Here is a 16,611-nt window from a genome sequence, read left to right as displayed (position 1 = left end):
CTGCCAGCGCCGATCCACACACGCTCCGGGCACCGGCCCTGCCCCCTGTGCCAGCAGCGGGGGCGCTGTGGGCACCTCCTGCCCGTGCAAGGGGTGGCTGAGCCCCCACGGCCCCTGCAGGACAGGACAGGGAAGGCCCAAAACAACCTCAGCTCTTTATTGAGGGTCACAGCCAGCCAGTTCCTGCCCCACAGCCCTGTGATGGAAGGGCCTCATGCCAAGGGGACAGCAGGGGCCTGAGGTGGGGACACCACATGAGGCCCAGCACAGCTGAAGCTCTGTCACTGGCCTGCCCCCAGGGGCTCACCCACGCCATGAAGTGCCCAGCTGGGTTTAACGTGGCATCCTTGGGACACCAAGCCACCAAGGGTGGCCAGGGCATGCCCTGCTGGCCTTCTGCCAGTCCTGAGTCCACACTGCTGGAGCACAGTCCAGCCCCAGCAATGCTTGCTCCTCTAGTCCTCCTCTGAGTCCCTGGCCTTCTCCTTCTTCTTCTTCTTTTTCTTCTTCTTCTCCTCCTCCTCCTCCTCGGCAGCCTCCACTGTCAGTTTCCTTTTCTTCTTGGGCAAAGGCTCCTCCTCCAGCCCGTTCTGCTCTGGCTCTGAGGCAGCCTCCAGCTCCTGCTGCTTCTTCTTCTTTTTCTTCTTGGGCTCTGTGTCGTTCTCCTGAGGGGAGCCACAGGGTCAGGAGGAGCCATGCCCAACTGTTCAGTTACCCTGTCCTCCCCACCCCACCTAGGGCACCATCCCCCAACCCCCTTTGGGATGGCCTAGTGAAGAGCAAGCAGGACTCATCCCACAGGCCCCTGCCCTCACCTCTGTCTCCACCGAGTTCTCCACCTCCTCTGCAGCTGCGGCCAGAGCCTCCAGCCGCCTCTTCTCCCGCTTCTTCTTCTTCTTCTCTTTCTTCTCCAGCTTCCTCTTGACCTCAGCCACCACCTCACTCGCCTGGGGGAGCAGAGGCAGCAGTTCAGAAAGGCCTTCACCCCCCCTCCCCCAGCCCAGCCCCCAGCCCCAGTCGGATCAGCCTCATTAAATCAGTCTTTGCCCTCCAGGGTGGGTCAGGGTGCAGGTTGACATCACCTCCGACACAGAGCCCAGCCCCCAGCCCCAGGCCCCTGCCCCCCGGCCCCGCTGGGGCTCACCTCCACCACTGCCTCCTTCATCACGTCCAGGTTCTTGCGGGGCGCCTCCCCGGTCTCGTAGAAGGCCAAGCGCTCCTCCACCTGCTCCCGCAGCTTGTCCCCGAAGACGCTGGTGGGGACCTCTGCAGGGCAGGGAGGGGAGAGCGGCTCAGCGCCCGGCGCCCCCCAGCGCCCCCCGCCCCGGCGCCCCCCGCCCGGCTCTGCTCAGCCCACAGGAGTCACCATTCACACTGTGAGATGCTGTTGACGAAAAATGTTCCCATCATCGCAGAGGCCGCCCGGGGACCCGGCCTGTGCCCTCCCCCTGTCCCTGCCCCCCTGGCAGCCCCCCCAGCACCTGAGAAGCAGTCGATGCGGGAGGCGATGGTGCACTTGTTGGCCAGGTAGCGCGAGATGCGGCCCTTGTTCTTGGCGGCCGCTCGCCCGATGAAGGTGGAATGGAAGATCAGCCCGTACTTGGGGGTGTTCCCTCGAGTCTTCAGCGCCCTGCAACCAGCCAGTGGGGCTGAGGGACGGCACAGGGCACCCCCAGCGTGGAGCTGCCACCCCCCACCCTCCTCCACCAGCAGAACGGAAGCAGGGAGCTTTAAGATGGTTGGGTCTGAGCCTTAGCGCAGCACTGCCAGGTCAGCGCTGAACCAGGAGCCTCAGCACCACAGCTGCACAGAACTTAGAGACTCCACCACCGTCCTGGGCAGCCTGGGATAGGCCTTGACAACCCTTGTAGGGTGGAAGTGGTTCCTCATGTCCAACCTAAATCACCACTGTGGGCAACCTGAGGCCATTTCCTCTTGTCTTACCACTTCATCCTTGTAAGAGACCAACTCCAACCTGACTCCAACCTCCTTTCAGGGAGCTGTAGAGAGCCAGAAGGTCTCCCCTCAGCCTCCTTTTCTCCAGGATCAACAACCCCAGCTCACTCAGCTGCTCTAGACCCTTCCCCAGCTTTACTGCCCTTCTCTGGACCTACTCCAGCCCCTCAATGTCCCTCTTGCAGTGAGGGGCCAGTACCCAGCATGACCTGACCCACTGGATGTGTTCCCCCCACCAGCCTGCTAACCTCCAGGGGTGCCCAGGGCAGTCAGGCACCCTCAGGGCCCCACCAGGTGAGACACAAAGCCACAGTGGTCACTCAGCGGCTGGGGCTGGCTGATCACACACAGCTGGGGCCACCCAGCAGGTCACAGCCAGCAGCCCAAGGACCTGCCATCACCGTGACCACCCTGCAGGCACTGGTACCTGAAAAGGGCCTTCTCAGCCCCCAGGATCTGCACCGTCGAGGCTGGGTACTTGGCCAGGTTGGTCAGGCTGCCAGCATGGGAGATGAGGCGGGCACCCACCTGGGGGGAGGAAGATGAGGAGGAGAGGTTATGGCTGCTCCCACCCTGGGAGCTCAGCTCCAGCCCCATGCAGCCCCCCGCAAGGCCGGGATCAGCAGTGAGGTGTCAGCAGCACAGCTCAGTGGATTGACAGATTCACTCTGACATCATCTCCAGGGCCTAGGCAATGCCCCCGGCACCCAGCCCCCCGCTGGCACCCCCAGGCCTTGCCGGCACTCACCACCTCGCCGATGAGTGCCGAGAGGCTGGGAGCCACCTGGCTCATCTTGGAGCGCAGATACTCCTGCAGGCCCTTGCGGTACTCGGAGAGGGAGATGACGCGGCTGGAGAAGCTCTCGATGTTGATGAGGTCGAGTGGGGAGATGTCCATCCCTGGGGAAGACAGGTGGCAGGGGCTGAGTGGCATCTCCCAGGGCAGACAGGAGCTCTCAGCCCATCCTGGCTGTAGTGGATCCACCAGCACTCACCCTTGAAGACCCCTCCTGGCCCCAATCCCCCTCCTGTGAAGCACAGTGCTCCAGTGCATCCAGCACCAGTCCCCAAATCCCATCATGGCAGGGTTGGAAGGGATCTCTAGAGATCATCTAGTCCAACCCCACTGCTAAAGCAAGGCCACCCAGTGCAGGTGCCCAGGATCACAATGTCCAGTTCTGTGTCATCACCACACTGGCTGATGGTCCACTCCATGCCCTCATGCAGGCTGGTGATAAAGATGTTGAACAAGACTGGACTCAGTCATGATCCCTGAGCAGCACCAAGAGCTAAAAGACCTCCAGTGGATGCTACACCACTGGTCACAACCCTCTGCGCTGTGTCTAAGTGAGGTCTCCTCCCAGCCTCACTCTCCACACTTCCTAAACATCCCAAAGAAGATGCTACAGCATCATTGATCATTGCAGCATCAAAGATGCTACAGCAGGCAGTATCAAAGCCTGGCTGAAGACACGACACCACCTGCTGTTCTCCCATTATCCACCCAGCCAACGCTGCCACCACAGAAGGTTTCCAACTGGGTCAAGCAGGACCTCCCCTTCTCACCCATGGAGGAGCGGGAGGCCTCCAGGATGGCCTGAGCCTTGGCGCTGTCCATGACGATCTCCTCCAGCCCCTCCAGGCTCTCCTCGCTCAGCTCCTTGCGGTTGCCGATGAACTTGGCCAGCCGGCAGTAGGTGTAATTCTCGGGGGCGATCTTGATCAGCTCGGGGAAGTGGTACCCATACCACTCCCTGTGGGACGGGCAGGGGGTCAGAGCCGCAGCCCCGCGCCGAGCCCAGCGTGTCCCCACCAGGCACACTGTGGCCAAGGCAGCGTGGCCTCAGCCGAGCCGGGGTGCCCGGGGTGCTGCTGTCGCTCCCCGGTCTGTGCAGGCAGCCGGAGCGGCGACTGCCTGCGGTAAGCATGGGGAGACGAGGCCGCGCCGCCCCCCGGAGCCCCGCTCACCGCACGCGCATGGAGAAGGTGTTGATGTCCTTGTCCAGCTGGTCCAGCAGGCTGATGGACTGGATGATCATGTTGTCCACCCGGTTGACGTTGAACTTCACCTTGGCCCGCGAGTAGCTGTGGCCGAGGCCCAGCTGGGCCTTGGAGGCCGACTGGGCGGTCAGACCCTTCACCAGCGCGTGGAAGTGCAGGCGGATCCCTGCGCCGAGGCCACAGGGCACGGTCACCAAGGCGCCAGCACGGCCCCAGGCCACGGCAGAAGGTGTCCCCACCCCCGGGGTCCCACTCACCCCGCATGATCTCGGCCACAACCCCCCCAGTCTGGCACTGGTAGCCCAGCTCCTCCAGGATGGCAGCTCCGATCTTGGGGTCAGCCACCCCCAGCAGCGCCTTCTTCTTCTTAGCTGGCATCGAGGTCTCCAACAGCAGCCGCAGGTCCTCATGGAGGATCCCTGTGGCACGAGAGGGGTCAGTGGAGGGGGTCCCGGTGCCCCTGGCTCCTCCCACACGGCCCCGGGGGAGTGCCCCGCGGCTCCCTGCTCACCCTCGGAGATTGCGTTGATGTTCTCCAGGGCGCTCTGGGCCGATCTGAAGGGAGAGAAGGCCACCAGCTTCACCACGTTGTGGAACTTGCCGATGGTCAGGACGCTCTCCTCCACCTGGGGGGGCGGGACAGGACCGGGGGCTTCCGGTCAGGCCCCGCGCAGCCACTGGGACACGCAGCCCGCGGGAACGGCGCTGCATCCGGAAAACGCTGCCCCCCGTGGCCCCGGCCGGGATCGTTAACACCAAGGAACAAACCCGCCCCCCGCCAAAACCGGAGCAGTCCCTCAGTACCGGCCAGAACCTCTCCCCGCTTCCGTCCCAGCCTTCCCGGTGCCGGACAGACCCACACTCCCCATCCCGCGACCAGAGCACATCCCGGGCAGGACACAACCCCTCCCCTCTCCCGACATCTGATCGCTTTCCCGGGCACCGGACTCACTTCCCACCCTCCCGCATTGGTTCCTCCCTCCCAGCGTTGCTGAGACCTCCTCCCTCCACCCCGGCACCGGACCGCCTCCATCTCAGCCCCGGATCAGATCCGCTCCCTCTTTCCCCGGCCACGGTGTCGGCCCCGTACCTGCGGCAGCAGCAGGCTGATCTCCTCCACCTCCCGCACGGCGAACAGCGCGTACCCGGCGGCATGCTCGAACAGCACGTGCAGCAGCACCTGCACCGGTTACCGGGGGATCGGATCGGAGCGGCCGCGGGGCCCGCTCCGGGGCCCGCCCCACCCTCCACCGCCCCAGCCCGGCCTCCGCCGCACCCCGAGACCGTGCACCCCCATCCGCGCCCCCCGCGGGTATCAGCCCAGCCCGATGCAGGCGGATGCGGCCGGCCCGGCCCAGAGGCCACTCACCATCCTGCCGCCGCTTCTCTCACTGTCACCGGAAATGACAGGACCAGGCGAAAGCCCGCCCCTTTCGCCCAAACCCAATCAGCGGCCGCGACGCAAAACCCTCCACCAATCAGCGCAGGTTACCCTCAACCGGGCCGCTGTAGCCAATCAGATACAGGATGAGGCAACGGCACCTTCCTTTGCCGCTCCTACCAATCAGGCTCAGGAATCGCTACGGCCTCCCGCCCCTTCCTGCCCTCCTGGCCAATGAAAGCCGCTCACCATCCACCCGCGCGGGCGTCTGCTGCCGCACGTGGCTGGAGCACCACGCAGGGTCGCCCCCGGTTGCCGTTCCCTGCCCCTTCCACTGCATCTCGGTGCCCCCCATCTGCCCCTCCCCGTGTCCCCTAGTGTCTTCCCCACCACCCCCACCCCGGTGCCCTCCCGCTCCTCCCTTCACGTTCCTCCCGCTGCCCGCGGTGCGGGAAGGCGCCGAGTCGCGGGCAGGTTCAGGGCAGCTTTATTCGAGAGCGCGAGTGCCGGGACCCGGGACAGGTGGCCGGGGGGAGTCCGCAGTCCCGGGCCCAGACCCAGCCTGCAGCAGTCCCCCGGCTGCAGGGGGTCTCCCGGGGATCTCCCGGGGGTCCGTAGTGTCTGAGAGCAGCGGGGCGGTAGGGAGCCCCCGCCTGACGAGTGGGAGAAGCGGCGGGTCTCGGGGATGCTGCCGAGGCCCCGGGTCATCACCGGCACCGGAGGGGGAAGTCTGTCAGCAGTGGGGGGGTGCAGCGACCCTCGGTCTGTGCCGGGGGAGGGGGCAGCAAGTCCCGGCTCAGGGCCCGAAGTGCTCGCGGAGCCCGTGGAGCAGGTCGGGGGTGAGCAGCAGGCGGTGCGCCTGGCCTTGGCCGGGGGCGCAGGGGAAGGTGATTCGGCCGTAGCACGACAGTCCCTCCTCCTGCTCCCGCTTAGCCTGTGGCAAGGAGAGAGCAGCCGTGAGCGGGAGGCAGCTGCGGCACTGACCGGGCCCCCGCGGACCCAGCAGGCGTGGAAGGGTGGAGTTACTCAGCTGGAAAGGACTTTTAAGATCAAGTCCATTTATCCAGCACTGCCAGGGCACCACTGAACCATGGCCCCAGCACCACATCTCCAGGGCTTTGAAACCCCTCTAGGGATGGGGACTCCACGGCCCTGGGCAGCCTGGGCCAGGCCTTGACAACTCTCAAGGGGAAGAAATTGCTCCTCATGTCCACTCTAAACCTCCCCTGGCACAACTCGAGGCTGTTTCCCCTTGTCCTATCACTTGTTCCTTGGGAGAAGAGACCAACCCCCAGCTGGTTCCAACCTCCTTTCAGGGAGCTGCAGAGAGCCAGGAGGTTTCCCTTCAGCCTCCTTTTCTCCAAGCTGAACCACCCCAGGTCCCTCAGCTACTCTTCAGAAGAGGAGGGGCCTGTCCCCTCTCCTCACCCTCCTGCACCCACAGATGGCCCCAGTGGGACCCCATGGGACATGTTCAGGGACCCAAGATGGAGAGTGAAGGTCCCTGACCCTGTCCTTGAGCCACTGCCCTGGGGACAAGGGCCTCACCTTGAGAAAGGAGGGCGAGGGGAAGACGCCAAAGTTGGTAGGGACGCTGGCACCCATCTGCTGCTGAACTGTCTCCCTCATTGTGTCATCCTGGGGGGAGAAAAGCACAAGGGTGGCCTCCAGAACCATGCTGCTGCCCCACAGCTGCTCCTGTCACACAGAGCCTTTCTCTAAGCACCTTGCCATCTCTTGTATGCCCTGTGAAGTCCCTCACCCACCCTGCAGAGCCCCTTGTACGTCCCAGACCTCCTCACCACCCCACCCAAGCCCCTTGATGCCCCATGGAGACCCTCTCCAGCCCTCACCACCCCACAGAGCCCCTTGCCAAGCAGGGGGGACAGGAGGGCTGGGGCTGGGGTGCTGCTTAGGCCCCCTGGCAGGCCTCCCACAGCAGCTGCCACAGCAGGGAGGGCTGAGCCTTACCCTCAGGGTGTCGATGGCGTTTTTGAGGGCGCAGAGCCGAGCTGTCTGCTCCATCAGCCGTGCCGAGGAGCTCCGAGCTGCAGGAGACAGGGGAGAGGCAGCTGCCCGCAGGACTGCTAAGCACCAGCCTCAGGGCAACAGCAGCACTGCTGTCCCAGCCACCACCACTAATCCATGCCCCCCAGCACCACCTTGCCATGCCTTGGAAACCCCTCCAGGGATGGAGACTCCACCACTGCCCTGGGCAGCCTGGGCCAGGCCTTGGCAACCCTCAAGGGGAAGGAATTGTTCCTCATGTCCAACATAAACCTCTCCTGGTGCAACCTGAGGCCATTCCCTCTTGTCCCATCACTTGTTCCTTGGGAGAAGAGACCAACCCCCAGCTGGTTCCAGCCTCCTTTCAGGGAGCTGTAGAGGGCCAGAAGGTCTCCCTTTGGCCTCCTTTTCTCCAGGCTGAACAAGCCCAGCTCCCTCCGTTGTGCTCTAGACCCTTCCCCAGCCTCTTTGCCCTTCTCTGGACATGCTCCACCCCTCAGTATCCTTCTTGGGGGAGGGGCCCAAAACTGAGCCCAGGATCTGAGGTGCAGCCCCACCAGTGCTGGGGACAGGACCATGATCCTTGCCCTGGTCCTGCTGGCCTCACTATTGCTGACCTAGGCCAGGATGCTGCTGGCTTTCAGCCATTTGTGCAGGACCTACCTGACTTGGTTTGCTTCATGTCCAGCACCTTGGCATTGGCACTCATCTGGTAGAGGGTCTCCAGGAGCTGGCTGCTCTTGCGGTACAGCGTTTGTGTGGCCAAGACCTCTCCCTGCCTATTCCTGGGGAGGGAGACCTTGGGTACCTGCAGAGGTGCCAGGCTGGCCAGTTCCATCTTCATCTGGGCTCCCTGAGAGTGAAGAGGACAAGGTGGTTAGAGGCAAGGGCTGTTTGGGGAGCAGTGGAGCAGAGAGAAGTGTGAAGGCAGCAAACAGGAGAGAAAAACAGGACACAAAACTGCAGGCAAAGCCAGCAGAGGGAGCATCAGCTAAGGGTGGGAGAGTGGATGGACACAGACAGCACTGATGTCCCACCAGGACACCAGGGGCAAGCCCTTGAACATTCAGTAAGACCTAGGGAGGGGGAAAGAGGCTGGACCCTCAGGGCTTGCAGAACTGTGACTCAGCAGAGCCAAGAGCCATCAGCAACAGCTCCCCCGCTGTGCACAGCCACCGGCAGGGTCACATGGCTGCTAATTAATGCTACTGGGATGGGACTTAATTAGACTTTGCCAGCTCCCTCATTGTGTGTCCATTACAATCTGCACCACAGAACCACAGAATCCCAGCTGGAAGGAGCTCAGGGATCATCTGGTCCAACCTTTCCTGGTCAAACCCAGGTCCAGGCTTTTGAGGGTGCCAGGGAGGGATAGGACTAGGGGGGATGGAGCAAAACCAAAAGTGGGGAGATGGAGATTGGCTGTGAGGAAGAAGTTGTTCCCCATGAGGGTGGTGAGAGCCTGGCACAGGCTGCCCAGGGAGGTGGTGGAAGCCTCCTGCCTGGAGGTGTTTGCAGCCAGGCTGGATGTGGCTGTGAGCAACCTGCTGTGGTGTGAGGTGTCCCTGCCCATGGCAGGGGGTTGGAGCTGGCTGAGCCTTGAGGTCCCTTCCAGCCCTGACAGTGTTGTGACTCCAGACAAGCTGGCCCAGCCCCTGCCCAGCTGAAGCTGAGCCATGTCCCACGATGGGGACTCTGCCCCTGCCCTGCCCTTGTATCCAACTGGCATCTGCCCAGCAGTGCCTTGTCCCTGGCACCCCCTGGCTCCCCCTGGCGCCTCCCTGGGCCTCACCTTCAGGCGGTTGTTCTCGTTCTTGAGGTGCTTGATGGAGAGCTGCAGGGCATCGATCTGCTGCAGCAGCAGGGGGGAGTCCTTCACCTGGACAGGTCCTGAGCCGCCTCCGTTCAGCTGCCCGGCTCCCACACCTGCGGGGGGCACCGAGGGCAGCGGCCTCAGCAGCGGGCATGGGGGGCACGGGGCTGGGCATGCAGAGGGCTCAGCAAAGGGAGAGGTGTCTGCAGGGCATGGGGGAGCAGAGTCTGCCACCAGGAGAGCCATGGTCACCATCCTCACCCTCAGCACCTGGGCACCCCCAGTGCCTGCCTCCTGGAGAGACAGGGCTGTGCCAGGCTCTGGGCACGCCAGCACCCAGCTGCCCACTGCAGGAGTCCCACCACTGCCCACCAGCAGTGGTTCCATGCTCATCTTGCCCTTCCTGGGCACTGACCAGAAGTGCACCAGCTGCAACCTCGCCTGCAGGCCTGAGCAGGAGCTGTGTCCTTCCCCAGGCTCCCACACTGAGCTGTGACCCAGGGCCATGCGTGGGTGCTGTGGGACACCTGTCCCCCCTGGCATGCACTTCTGGGGAGGCTGGCATGCTGGGGGCAGTACTGTACCTCTCTGCTGTTCCTCTGCAGTGCAAGGAGAGGAGCCAGAGGAGAGACAAGAAGAAGCAGAGTTAAAGCTGAGGATGAAGTGTGAGAGGAGCCAAGGCCAGAGGAGCTCTGGTCACCCATGGCTGTGTCCTGAGCCCTGTCCCTTGGGTCTGGGAGCAGTGACTGTGCCAGCAGCCCTGACTCCATGTGCTGCACCCAGGTGTTACTCCAACCCAGATCAGAGCAAGCAGATCAGGAAGCCACTGGATCACCACCACACTGCAACCAGGCTGCTCTGTAGCCACCTGGTCATCATCCTCCAGCAGGCCACACACTGTCCCCCAGTCACAGCTCCTGACAGAGACCTGCTCAAGCCACTGGGTAGGACATTTCCTCCTGAGTGACAAGGATGGAGCCAACAGCCCTGCAAGCAGCAGGAGGGCCCACAGCCCCAGCCAGCACCTGTCCCATGCCATCACCACCCCTTGCTGCAGGGCTCCAGGAGAGCCCAGGAGGCATAGGGCAATCAGCTCACTCTCAGCCAGCCAGGTCACAGCAGCAGAGCCTGCACAGCCAGACCATGCCCTGAAGAGGCACAGCCCAGGCAGATGCAGGCTCTCTGGTTTTTGTCCTGATGGCCTGGACATCTCCTGTCCCCTCCCTGCCACACCAGACACAGGGAGGGTTCTGTGGGAGGGCCAGCAGGCAGACAGAGGCTGCCACAGCAGCGTCCCCAAGCGCTGCTCACCCCTCCCGGTACTCTGAGCTCCAGCACAGCCTCCTCACAGCCTGCAGGGCAGTTCCTGGGCTCGGGAGGGCACTGCAGGCCTCCTTGGCAGCCTGCAGACAGCCCAAGAGCTGCAGGGGGGCTGTGGGGACGGCGGCTACGCACCGCCGGCGATGCCGGAGACGATGGAGGCCACGCCGGAGGCCGGGGACCCGCGCAGGCCCTCGATGGTCCTCTTGGACTGGCTGCTCAGCCGCTGCTTCAGCTCCACCTTCTCCGACTCCAGCTGGTCAATGTCTGCCTGAAGAGCGTCCATGGTCTCCTCAAACTCCCTGGGAAGGCCACACAGAGTCAAGGGCAGAGCCAGGGATGCTCCTCCAGAGGGAGAGGGGAAGCGATCCGGGACCCGAGCGCTGCTGGCTGCCGGACCCTGCTGCTGGCCTTGGGGCAGGAGCCTGCTGACCCAGGAGCTGGAGCCCCACCAGCCTCCTCTGCAGGCTGCAGTACAGCACATGCCTGTCTGTGTCCAACCCACTGTGGTCCTGCTCTGCCCAGTTCACCTTGCAGGACAGTCCCACACCCAGCCCACAGCTCCCTGCCTGTCCAGGCTCCCCCTGCCAATGGATCACTCGAGGCAGGAGATGCCTGGAGCGTGGCAGTGGTGTCAAGAACATGCCCAGGTGAATTTGGATAGGACCTGCCAGCCTCTGCTCTGCTGTGCACCATTCCTGGAACCCAGGAGGCTCCATTTGAACATGAGGAGAAACTTCTTGACTTTGAGGGTGCCAGAGCCCTGGAGCAGGCTGCACAGAGAGGCTGTGGAGTCCTTTTTCTCTGGACAAATCCCAACCCTGCCTGGATGAGACACTGGACAACCTGCCCTGGGGTTAGCAGTCTGGGTTTAGATCCTGCTGCAGCAGTGGGGTTGGCCTAGGTGATATCCAAAGGTGCCTTCCAAACCCCATCATGCTGGGATTGAAATGTGCTGCTTCCCCTGCAGATCCTCCACTAATGTCCCCTTACTAACCCCCAGGCCCTTGCAGCTAGCCTGAGGGACTGCTGGCTGCCCTCAGAGACCCTCCAAGCAGCAGCCCCACCCCAGCCATACTTCTCCTTCTTTTTGAGCAGCGTCTGGGTCTCATCCAGCTTCGTCTGAATCTTCTCCACACGATCATCTGCATCCTTGGAGGCACTGTCCAGCTTCTTCTCCAGGAGGCTGAGCCTCACATTTGCTTCGCTGAGCTCCTCACCCTGCAGTGGGAGGGAAGACATCAGGGAGCTGCAGGGCCCTGCAGATGGTAGGCACCCAGAAAAGCTCCCAGCAGTGCCCAGTGGGAGCCTGCCCAGAAGCTACACCTCCACCCACACTGCACCCATGCTTGGCACCCACCACCAACACTGCCCATCCCAGGACATCATGGAGGAAAGGCCAGGGCAGTCTGGCAAGGAGGCACCAGGCAGATGGCACCTCCAGGAGGAGACCTGCCTGGGACTGGGGACCATCAGCCACACGGGCAGCAAGTCACCAGGAGCATGAAGGTGACCACTGCAGCAGCAAACAGCTCTTCACTGAGCAGACTAGAGAGCAAAGATCAGCTGAGGAATAGCTCACCTTGATCTTGAGGGACTTCTTCAGCTCTTTGATGACTGTCTCCCTGTCCTCCAGCTTAAGCCCCAGCCCCTCAGCGTCGGTGATCTCTGCCCGCAGGGCCGCTGCCCGCAGCTCAGCAGGTGGGGTGGGCTGCGAGGGGCACCAGAGGGACAAGACACAAAATTGGCAGCTCAGGAAGAATTCCACTTGCAGGTGAGGCCACCAGGCAAGAGCAGGATTGTTCTCCACCCCCTGAACCCTGCAGGCATCTGCTGCACCCTCCCAGCTCTCTGCCCCTCATCACACCCACGAGTCAGTCTCCCTTCTCCTGCCAGGGGAAGCAGCAGCAGGACCACAGGAGATGGCAGAGCAGCTCAGATGCTCCACCTGTGCCCAAGACCCCCGCCCCAGCTGAGGCCCACCTTGGTCTGTGGCCTGTCTGCATCATACTCTCCCTCCTGCATGGCTGTGGCCATCTTGTTCATGGTGGCGATGAGGATGCTGCAGGACTGGCGCAGACACTCGTAGGGGTTGATGCCCTGGGCACCGTAGATCTGCAAAGGGAGGGGAGGAAGTGGCAGGTGTCTGGAGGCTGGGGTCACCTTTACAGCCCTCTCCCAACCCCCCTCAATGCACACCACAGGCCTGGAGAGGCTGAAGTCTCCCTGGTGTGGCCACAGAGCAGTCAGCCACGGGGAAGGATGGCACCGAGCAGGGCACCCTCTGCTGCCTGCAATTCCCTGGTGCTTTTGTATCAGCAACAGTGTGGCCAGCAGGACCAGGGCAGTGCCTGGCCCCTCTGCTCAGCGCTGGTGAGGCTGCTCCTGGGCTCAGTTTTGGGGTCCTCACTCCAACAAGGGCATTGAAGGTTGGTCTCTTCTCCCAAGGAGCAAGCGACAGGACAAGAGGAACAGCCTCAAGCTGCACCAGGGGAGGTTTAGGCAGGACATGAGGAACAATTTCTTCCCCTAAAGGGTTGTGAGCCCTGGAGCAGGCTGCCCAGGGCAGAGGTGGAGTTTCCATCTCCAGAGGGGTTTAAAAGCCAGGGAGCTGTGGTGCTGAGGGCCATGGTTTGGTGGTGACCTGGCAGTGCTGGGGTAAGGGTCGGGCTCAATCACTTGGAAAGGCTTTTCCAGCCAAAAATGCTCTGTGCTGGCACTCCCAGGAGCTTGTGCCAGCCTCCAGACGTGCCATGGGCAGGTCTGCAGCACTGCAGGGAGACAGCTGCCAGCTCGACCCCGCTGCAGCAGGGACCAAGGGGCAGCTGAGAGGAGGCTTCCTCACCTGCTCGCTCGCTTTGAAGGCCAGATCCTCCAGCTTCACAGCCAGCAGCCCCTCGTTCTCAGCCAGAGGAGCTATCATCTGTGCCCCAGCAGCAGCCACCTCCTGCAGCACGGCCACCACCCAGGTCAGATGCTTGCGGCAGTCCAGGAGCGTGTCTGACACCTGCCGGTGGGCGAGGAGCAGGGCGTTGGCAAAGGCAGGCACGGCAGAGGCTTTCCAGGACGCTTCCCAGGCACAGGGGAAGCTCCTGGCTGCACAGCACCGGCCTCACCCCACCCTCAAGCTACTGAGACAGCTTCTGAAGCGCCCTCACAAGATGGGAAACACCAGGGGAGACAGAAAGAAGCCTCAAGGCTGGAGAAGAGCAGCTGCTGAGGTCCCTGTCACAGCCCCAGCCACCAACACTACAGGCACTGCACACCACCGTGCTCCCTCCCTGGGGCCAGCAGGAGCAGCAGAGAGCCGTCAGCCGCTGCTGCCAGCCCCGTGCAGCCCGGAGGTGGCGGCAGGGAGCCGAGGCAGCAGCTCACCTGCTGGCCGAAGCCCAGCGCCGCCGGGATCCCCGGGGCGTCGGTGCCAGGCATGCGGCGCCTGATCTTCTTGCAGAACTGCCTGATGTCGCTGCAGGAGGTCTCCAGGTCCTTCAGCAGGATGGCCAGGTCAGATGCCTCCTGCCCACCCTAGGGTGCAGAGAAAGGAGCTCACACAAAGGACAGGAGTCGAGGGGAAGCCACCCCCCCGCCCCGAGCCAGCCCCGGCCTGTCCTACCTGCAGGAAGGATCGCAGCCGGCACACCTCCACCCCCATGCAGTCCAAGGCACTCTGGGTGAACTGCAGAGCACACAGATGGGGACCATCAGCTCAGGGCAAGGCAGAGACCAGTGAGGGGGCTGCTCTGGGGCAATCTGGGGCTTGTATCAGCAACAGTGTGGCCAGCAGGAGCAGGGGAGTGATCATCCCTCTGCACTGGGTACCACTGAGGCTGCACCGCCAACATTCGGTTCAGTTTTGGGCCCCACACTCCAAGAAGGACATTGAGGGGCTGGAGTGTGACCAAAAGAAGGGCAGCAAAGCTGGTGAAAGGTCTAGAGCACAAGGCTTGTGAGTGAGGGGCAGCTGAGGAACCTGGGGTTGTTGAGCCTGGAGGACAGGAGGCTGAGGGGAGACCTCCTGGCTCTCTGCAGCTCCCTGAGAGGAGGCTGCAGCCAGCTGGGGCTTGGTCTCTTCTCCCAAGGAACAAGCAACAGGACAAGAGGACATGGCCTCAAGTTGCACCAGCAGAGGTTTATGTTGGACATGAGGAGCAATTTCTTCCCCAGCTGGAACAAGCTGACAGGGCAGTGCTGGAGTCCCCGTCCCTGGAGGGGTTTCAAAGCTGTGGAGCTGTGGTGCTGAGGGCCAGGGCTCAGTGGTGCCCTGGCAGTGCTGGGCTAAGGCCTGGACTCCATGATCTTAAAGATCTTTACCAACCAAAACAATTCTGTGATCCCATGACTCTCTTTGGCCTCAGGTGCTTCAGGACAGGCCCTCCCTGCAGCACCCTGCCACAAGCCCAGGATGAGAACAGGTTGTGGGGACAGGACAGTGGCTGGGACAGGACACTGGCACTGCCCTTGGAGAATGGACTCAGGGTGGGGGGCAGAAAGGGTAAGGAGAGCAAAGAAGTGACAAGGGAAGGGTCAGGTTACTCTTCCCCACCTCACCTTGATGTGGTCAGCCAGCTGCATGGTGCAGTCCTCAGCCTGGTCAGCCAGGTGGATGCTGTACAGATGCTGGGTGGAGAAGGAGAGCAGCAGAGCTCAGCACCCCTGGAACACTTCCACCACACACTCAAACCAGCCCAGCAGATGAGGAAATGCACAACAAAAGCCCTCAGGCCCCCAGGGCTTGGGCTAATTCCTGACTGGCAGTGAAAACTCTTGCAGTGACTCCCACCAGAGCCCCTCCCACAGAGCTGGTGGCCTCTCACTCAAAGCCTCAGCAGCCCTGACCTGCAGCTCAGAGCTCTGAAGCATAGGAGGGGAGAACCACAGCCCCTCTGCCTGTGTCCTCCCAGGGACAGAGAACCCAGCCCCAGGGAGCACAGCCACAGGCTCAGGTCCTGTGTGCTCCAGCGCTGGAATCACCCATGGGAAAGTGCTAGCAGGGAGCTTGTCAGTGTGCCACAGGAGCACCATGCCCCAGGGCACCGTTTCCAGCAGAGCCAGGGAGGTTCTCCTCCCACTCTGCTCTGCCCTGGTGAGGCCACACCTGGAATATTGCATCCAGTTTGGGGCTCCCCAGTTCAAGAGGGACAGGGATCTGCTGGAGAGAGTCCAACAGAGAGCTACCAGCATGACTAAGGGAGCACTGCCCTGAGGAGATGCTGAGAGCCCTGGGGCTGTTCAGTCTGGAGAGGAGAAGACTGAGAGGGGATTTAATCAATGTTTATCAATATCTGAGGGCTGGGGGGCGAGAGGGAGGGGACAGGGAGAGGCTCTGCTCAGTTGTGCCTGTGACAGGCCAAGGAGCAATGGATAGAAGCTCCAGCACAGGGGGTTCCACCTCAACAGGAGGAGGAACTTTATTACCATAAGGCTCACAGAGCCCTGGAGCAGGCTGCCCAGAGAGGCTGTGGAGCCTCCTTCTGTGGAGCCTTTCCAGCCCCATCTGGATGTGCTGCTGGGTGACCTGTGCTGGATTCTCTGCTCCTGCTCTGGCAGGGGGGTTGGACTCAAGGATCTCCAGAGGTCCCTTCCAGCCCCTAACACCCTGTGAGCAGTGGTGAGGCTGCAGCAGCTCCCCAGGAACACCCCAGTCTTGGCCACCCCCCCTTGGCTCCGTGGCCACACCTGGTAGTACTTGATGGCTTTGGTGAGGGGCTCCACGTTGACTGTCTCATCCAGCTGGTCCTTGTGCAGCAGCTCGATCAGGAAGTCGAGGGAGCGCTCGTGGACGCTCATCTCGGGGTACAGCAGCCCCACCTTCTTGTACACCTCCACACTGCACTTGTTGAGGGCCCTGCCAACGGAACACACACACGTGGTGGCATTGGCTGGGATGGCAGGGTGCTCCAGACAGCATCTCTAAAGGCTTTGCTGCTGGCAGCCCATCTCAGACCACTGCAACTCCTCCCGGGGTCGCCAGCCGGACATCCCAAGGGGCTCTGCAGCTAGAGAGCAGGGAATGGAGGTCAATAGATCTGCAGCAAACCAGGGCAGGAGACAGGTTCCTTGTCCCAGGGGAAGGGAGCTCCAGGACAGAAAACCACTCAGCTCTCTAGGCCAGGACTAGTGATGGAGGCAGAAG

At 62.5% G+C, this 16,611-nt stretch overlaps 2 protein-coding genes and 2 non-coding genes across 14 annotated transcripts in view; all 4 read right to left on the bottom strand.

Moving 5' to 3' along the window:
* Positions 1-141: 141 nt before the first annotated feature.
* NOP56 (NOP56 ribonucleoprotein) lies at positions 142-5,390 on the bottom strand. Its single transcript, XM_068149372.1, has 12 exons — positions 5,327-5,390; positions 5,048-5,137; positions 4,469-4,583; positions 4,215-4,376; positions 3,925-4,123; positions 3,523-3,710; positions 2,705-2,856; positions 2,384-2,484; positions 1,482-1,630; positions 1,145-1,266; positions 816-947; positions 142-665 (listed from the first exon to the last, which is right to left on the bottom strand). The coding sequence occupies exons 1-12, from the start codon at positions 5,327-5,329 to the stop codon at positions 456-458; spliced, it is 1,623 nt and encodes a 540-aa protein (XP_068005473.1). The 5' UTR covers positions 5,330-5,390; the 3' UTR covers positions 142-455.
* LOC137446783 (small nucleolar RNA SNORD57) lies at positions 1,020-1,087 on the bottom strand. The gene has a single exon (XR_010988713.1). It is a non-coding gene; the product is annotated as a small nucleolar RNA SNORD57 (small nucleolar RNA).
* On the bottom strand, positions 1,345-1,415 carry LOC137446784 (small nucleolar RNA SNORD56). The gene has a single exon (XR_010988714.1). It is a non-coding gene; the product is annotated as a small nucleolar RNA SNORD56 (small nucleolar RNA).
* A 419-nt stretch (positions 5,391-5,809) lies between the features above and the next one.
* DCTN1 (dynactin subunit 1) overlaps positions 5,810-16,611 on the bottom strand; it is a 61,836-nt gene continuing 51,034 nt past the window's right edge. For 8 of the 11 annotated variants that reach the window (XM_068149359.1, XM_068149354.1, XM_068149356.1 and 5 more), the window contains 15 exons: positions 16,155-16,323; positions 15,027-15,095; positions 14,092-14,154; positions 13,854-14,003; positions 13,324-13,485; positions 12,462-12,593; positions 12,061-12,189; positions 11,557-11,699; positions 10,614-10,780; positions 9,743-9,757; positions 9,138-9,271; positions 8,009-8,198; positions 7,310-7,386; positions 6,887-6,976; positions 5,810-6,272 (listed from right to left, as the gene is read on the bottom strand). In XM_068149359.1, coding sequence (XP_068005460.1) covers positions 6,135-6,272; positions 6,887-6,976; positions 7,310-7,386; positions 8,009-8,198; positions 9,138-9,271; positions 9,743-9,757; positions 10,614-10,780; positions 11,557-11,699; positions 12,061-12,189; positions 12,462-12,593; positions 13,324-13,485; positions 13,854-14,003; positions 14,092-14,154; positions 15,027-15,095; positions 16,155-16,323 — 1,828 coding nt within the window. In that variant the 3' untranslated portion in view covers positions 5,810-6,134. The remainder of the gene's footprint in view (positions 6,273-6,886; positions 6,977-7,309; positions 7,387-8,008; positions 8,199-9,137; positions 9,272-9,742; positions 9,758-10,613; positions 10,781-11,556; positions 11,700-12,060; positions 12,190-12,461; positions 12,594-13,323; positions 13,486-13,853; positions 14,004-14,091; positions 14,155-15,026; positions 15,096-16,154; positions 16,324-16,611) is intronic. The other 3 variants (XM_068149355.1, XM_068149364.1, XM_068149365.1) reach the window with 1 other exon arrangement.

This window comes from Melanerpes formicivorus, unplaced genomic scaffold (genome assembly GCF_026170545.1).
Source record: "Melanerpes formicivorus ecotype bairdi unplaced genomic scaffold, bMelFor1.0.p_v2 SCAF_18, whole genome shotgun sequence".
NCBI classification, from domain to species: Eukaryota; Metazoa; Chordata; class Aves; order Piciformes; family Picidae; genus Melanerpes; species Melanerpes formicivorus.
The sequence above is the reverse complement of the archived record's forward strand: the minus strand, read 5'-3'. Positions and strand labels throughout refer to the sequence as shown.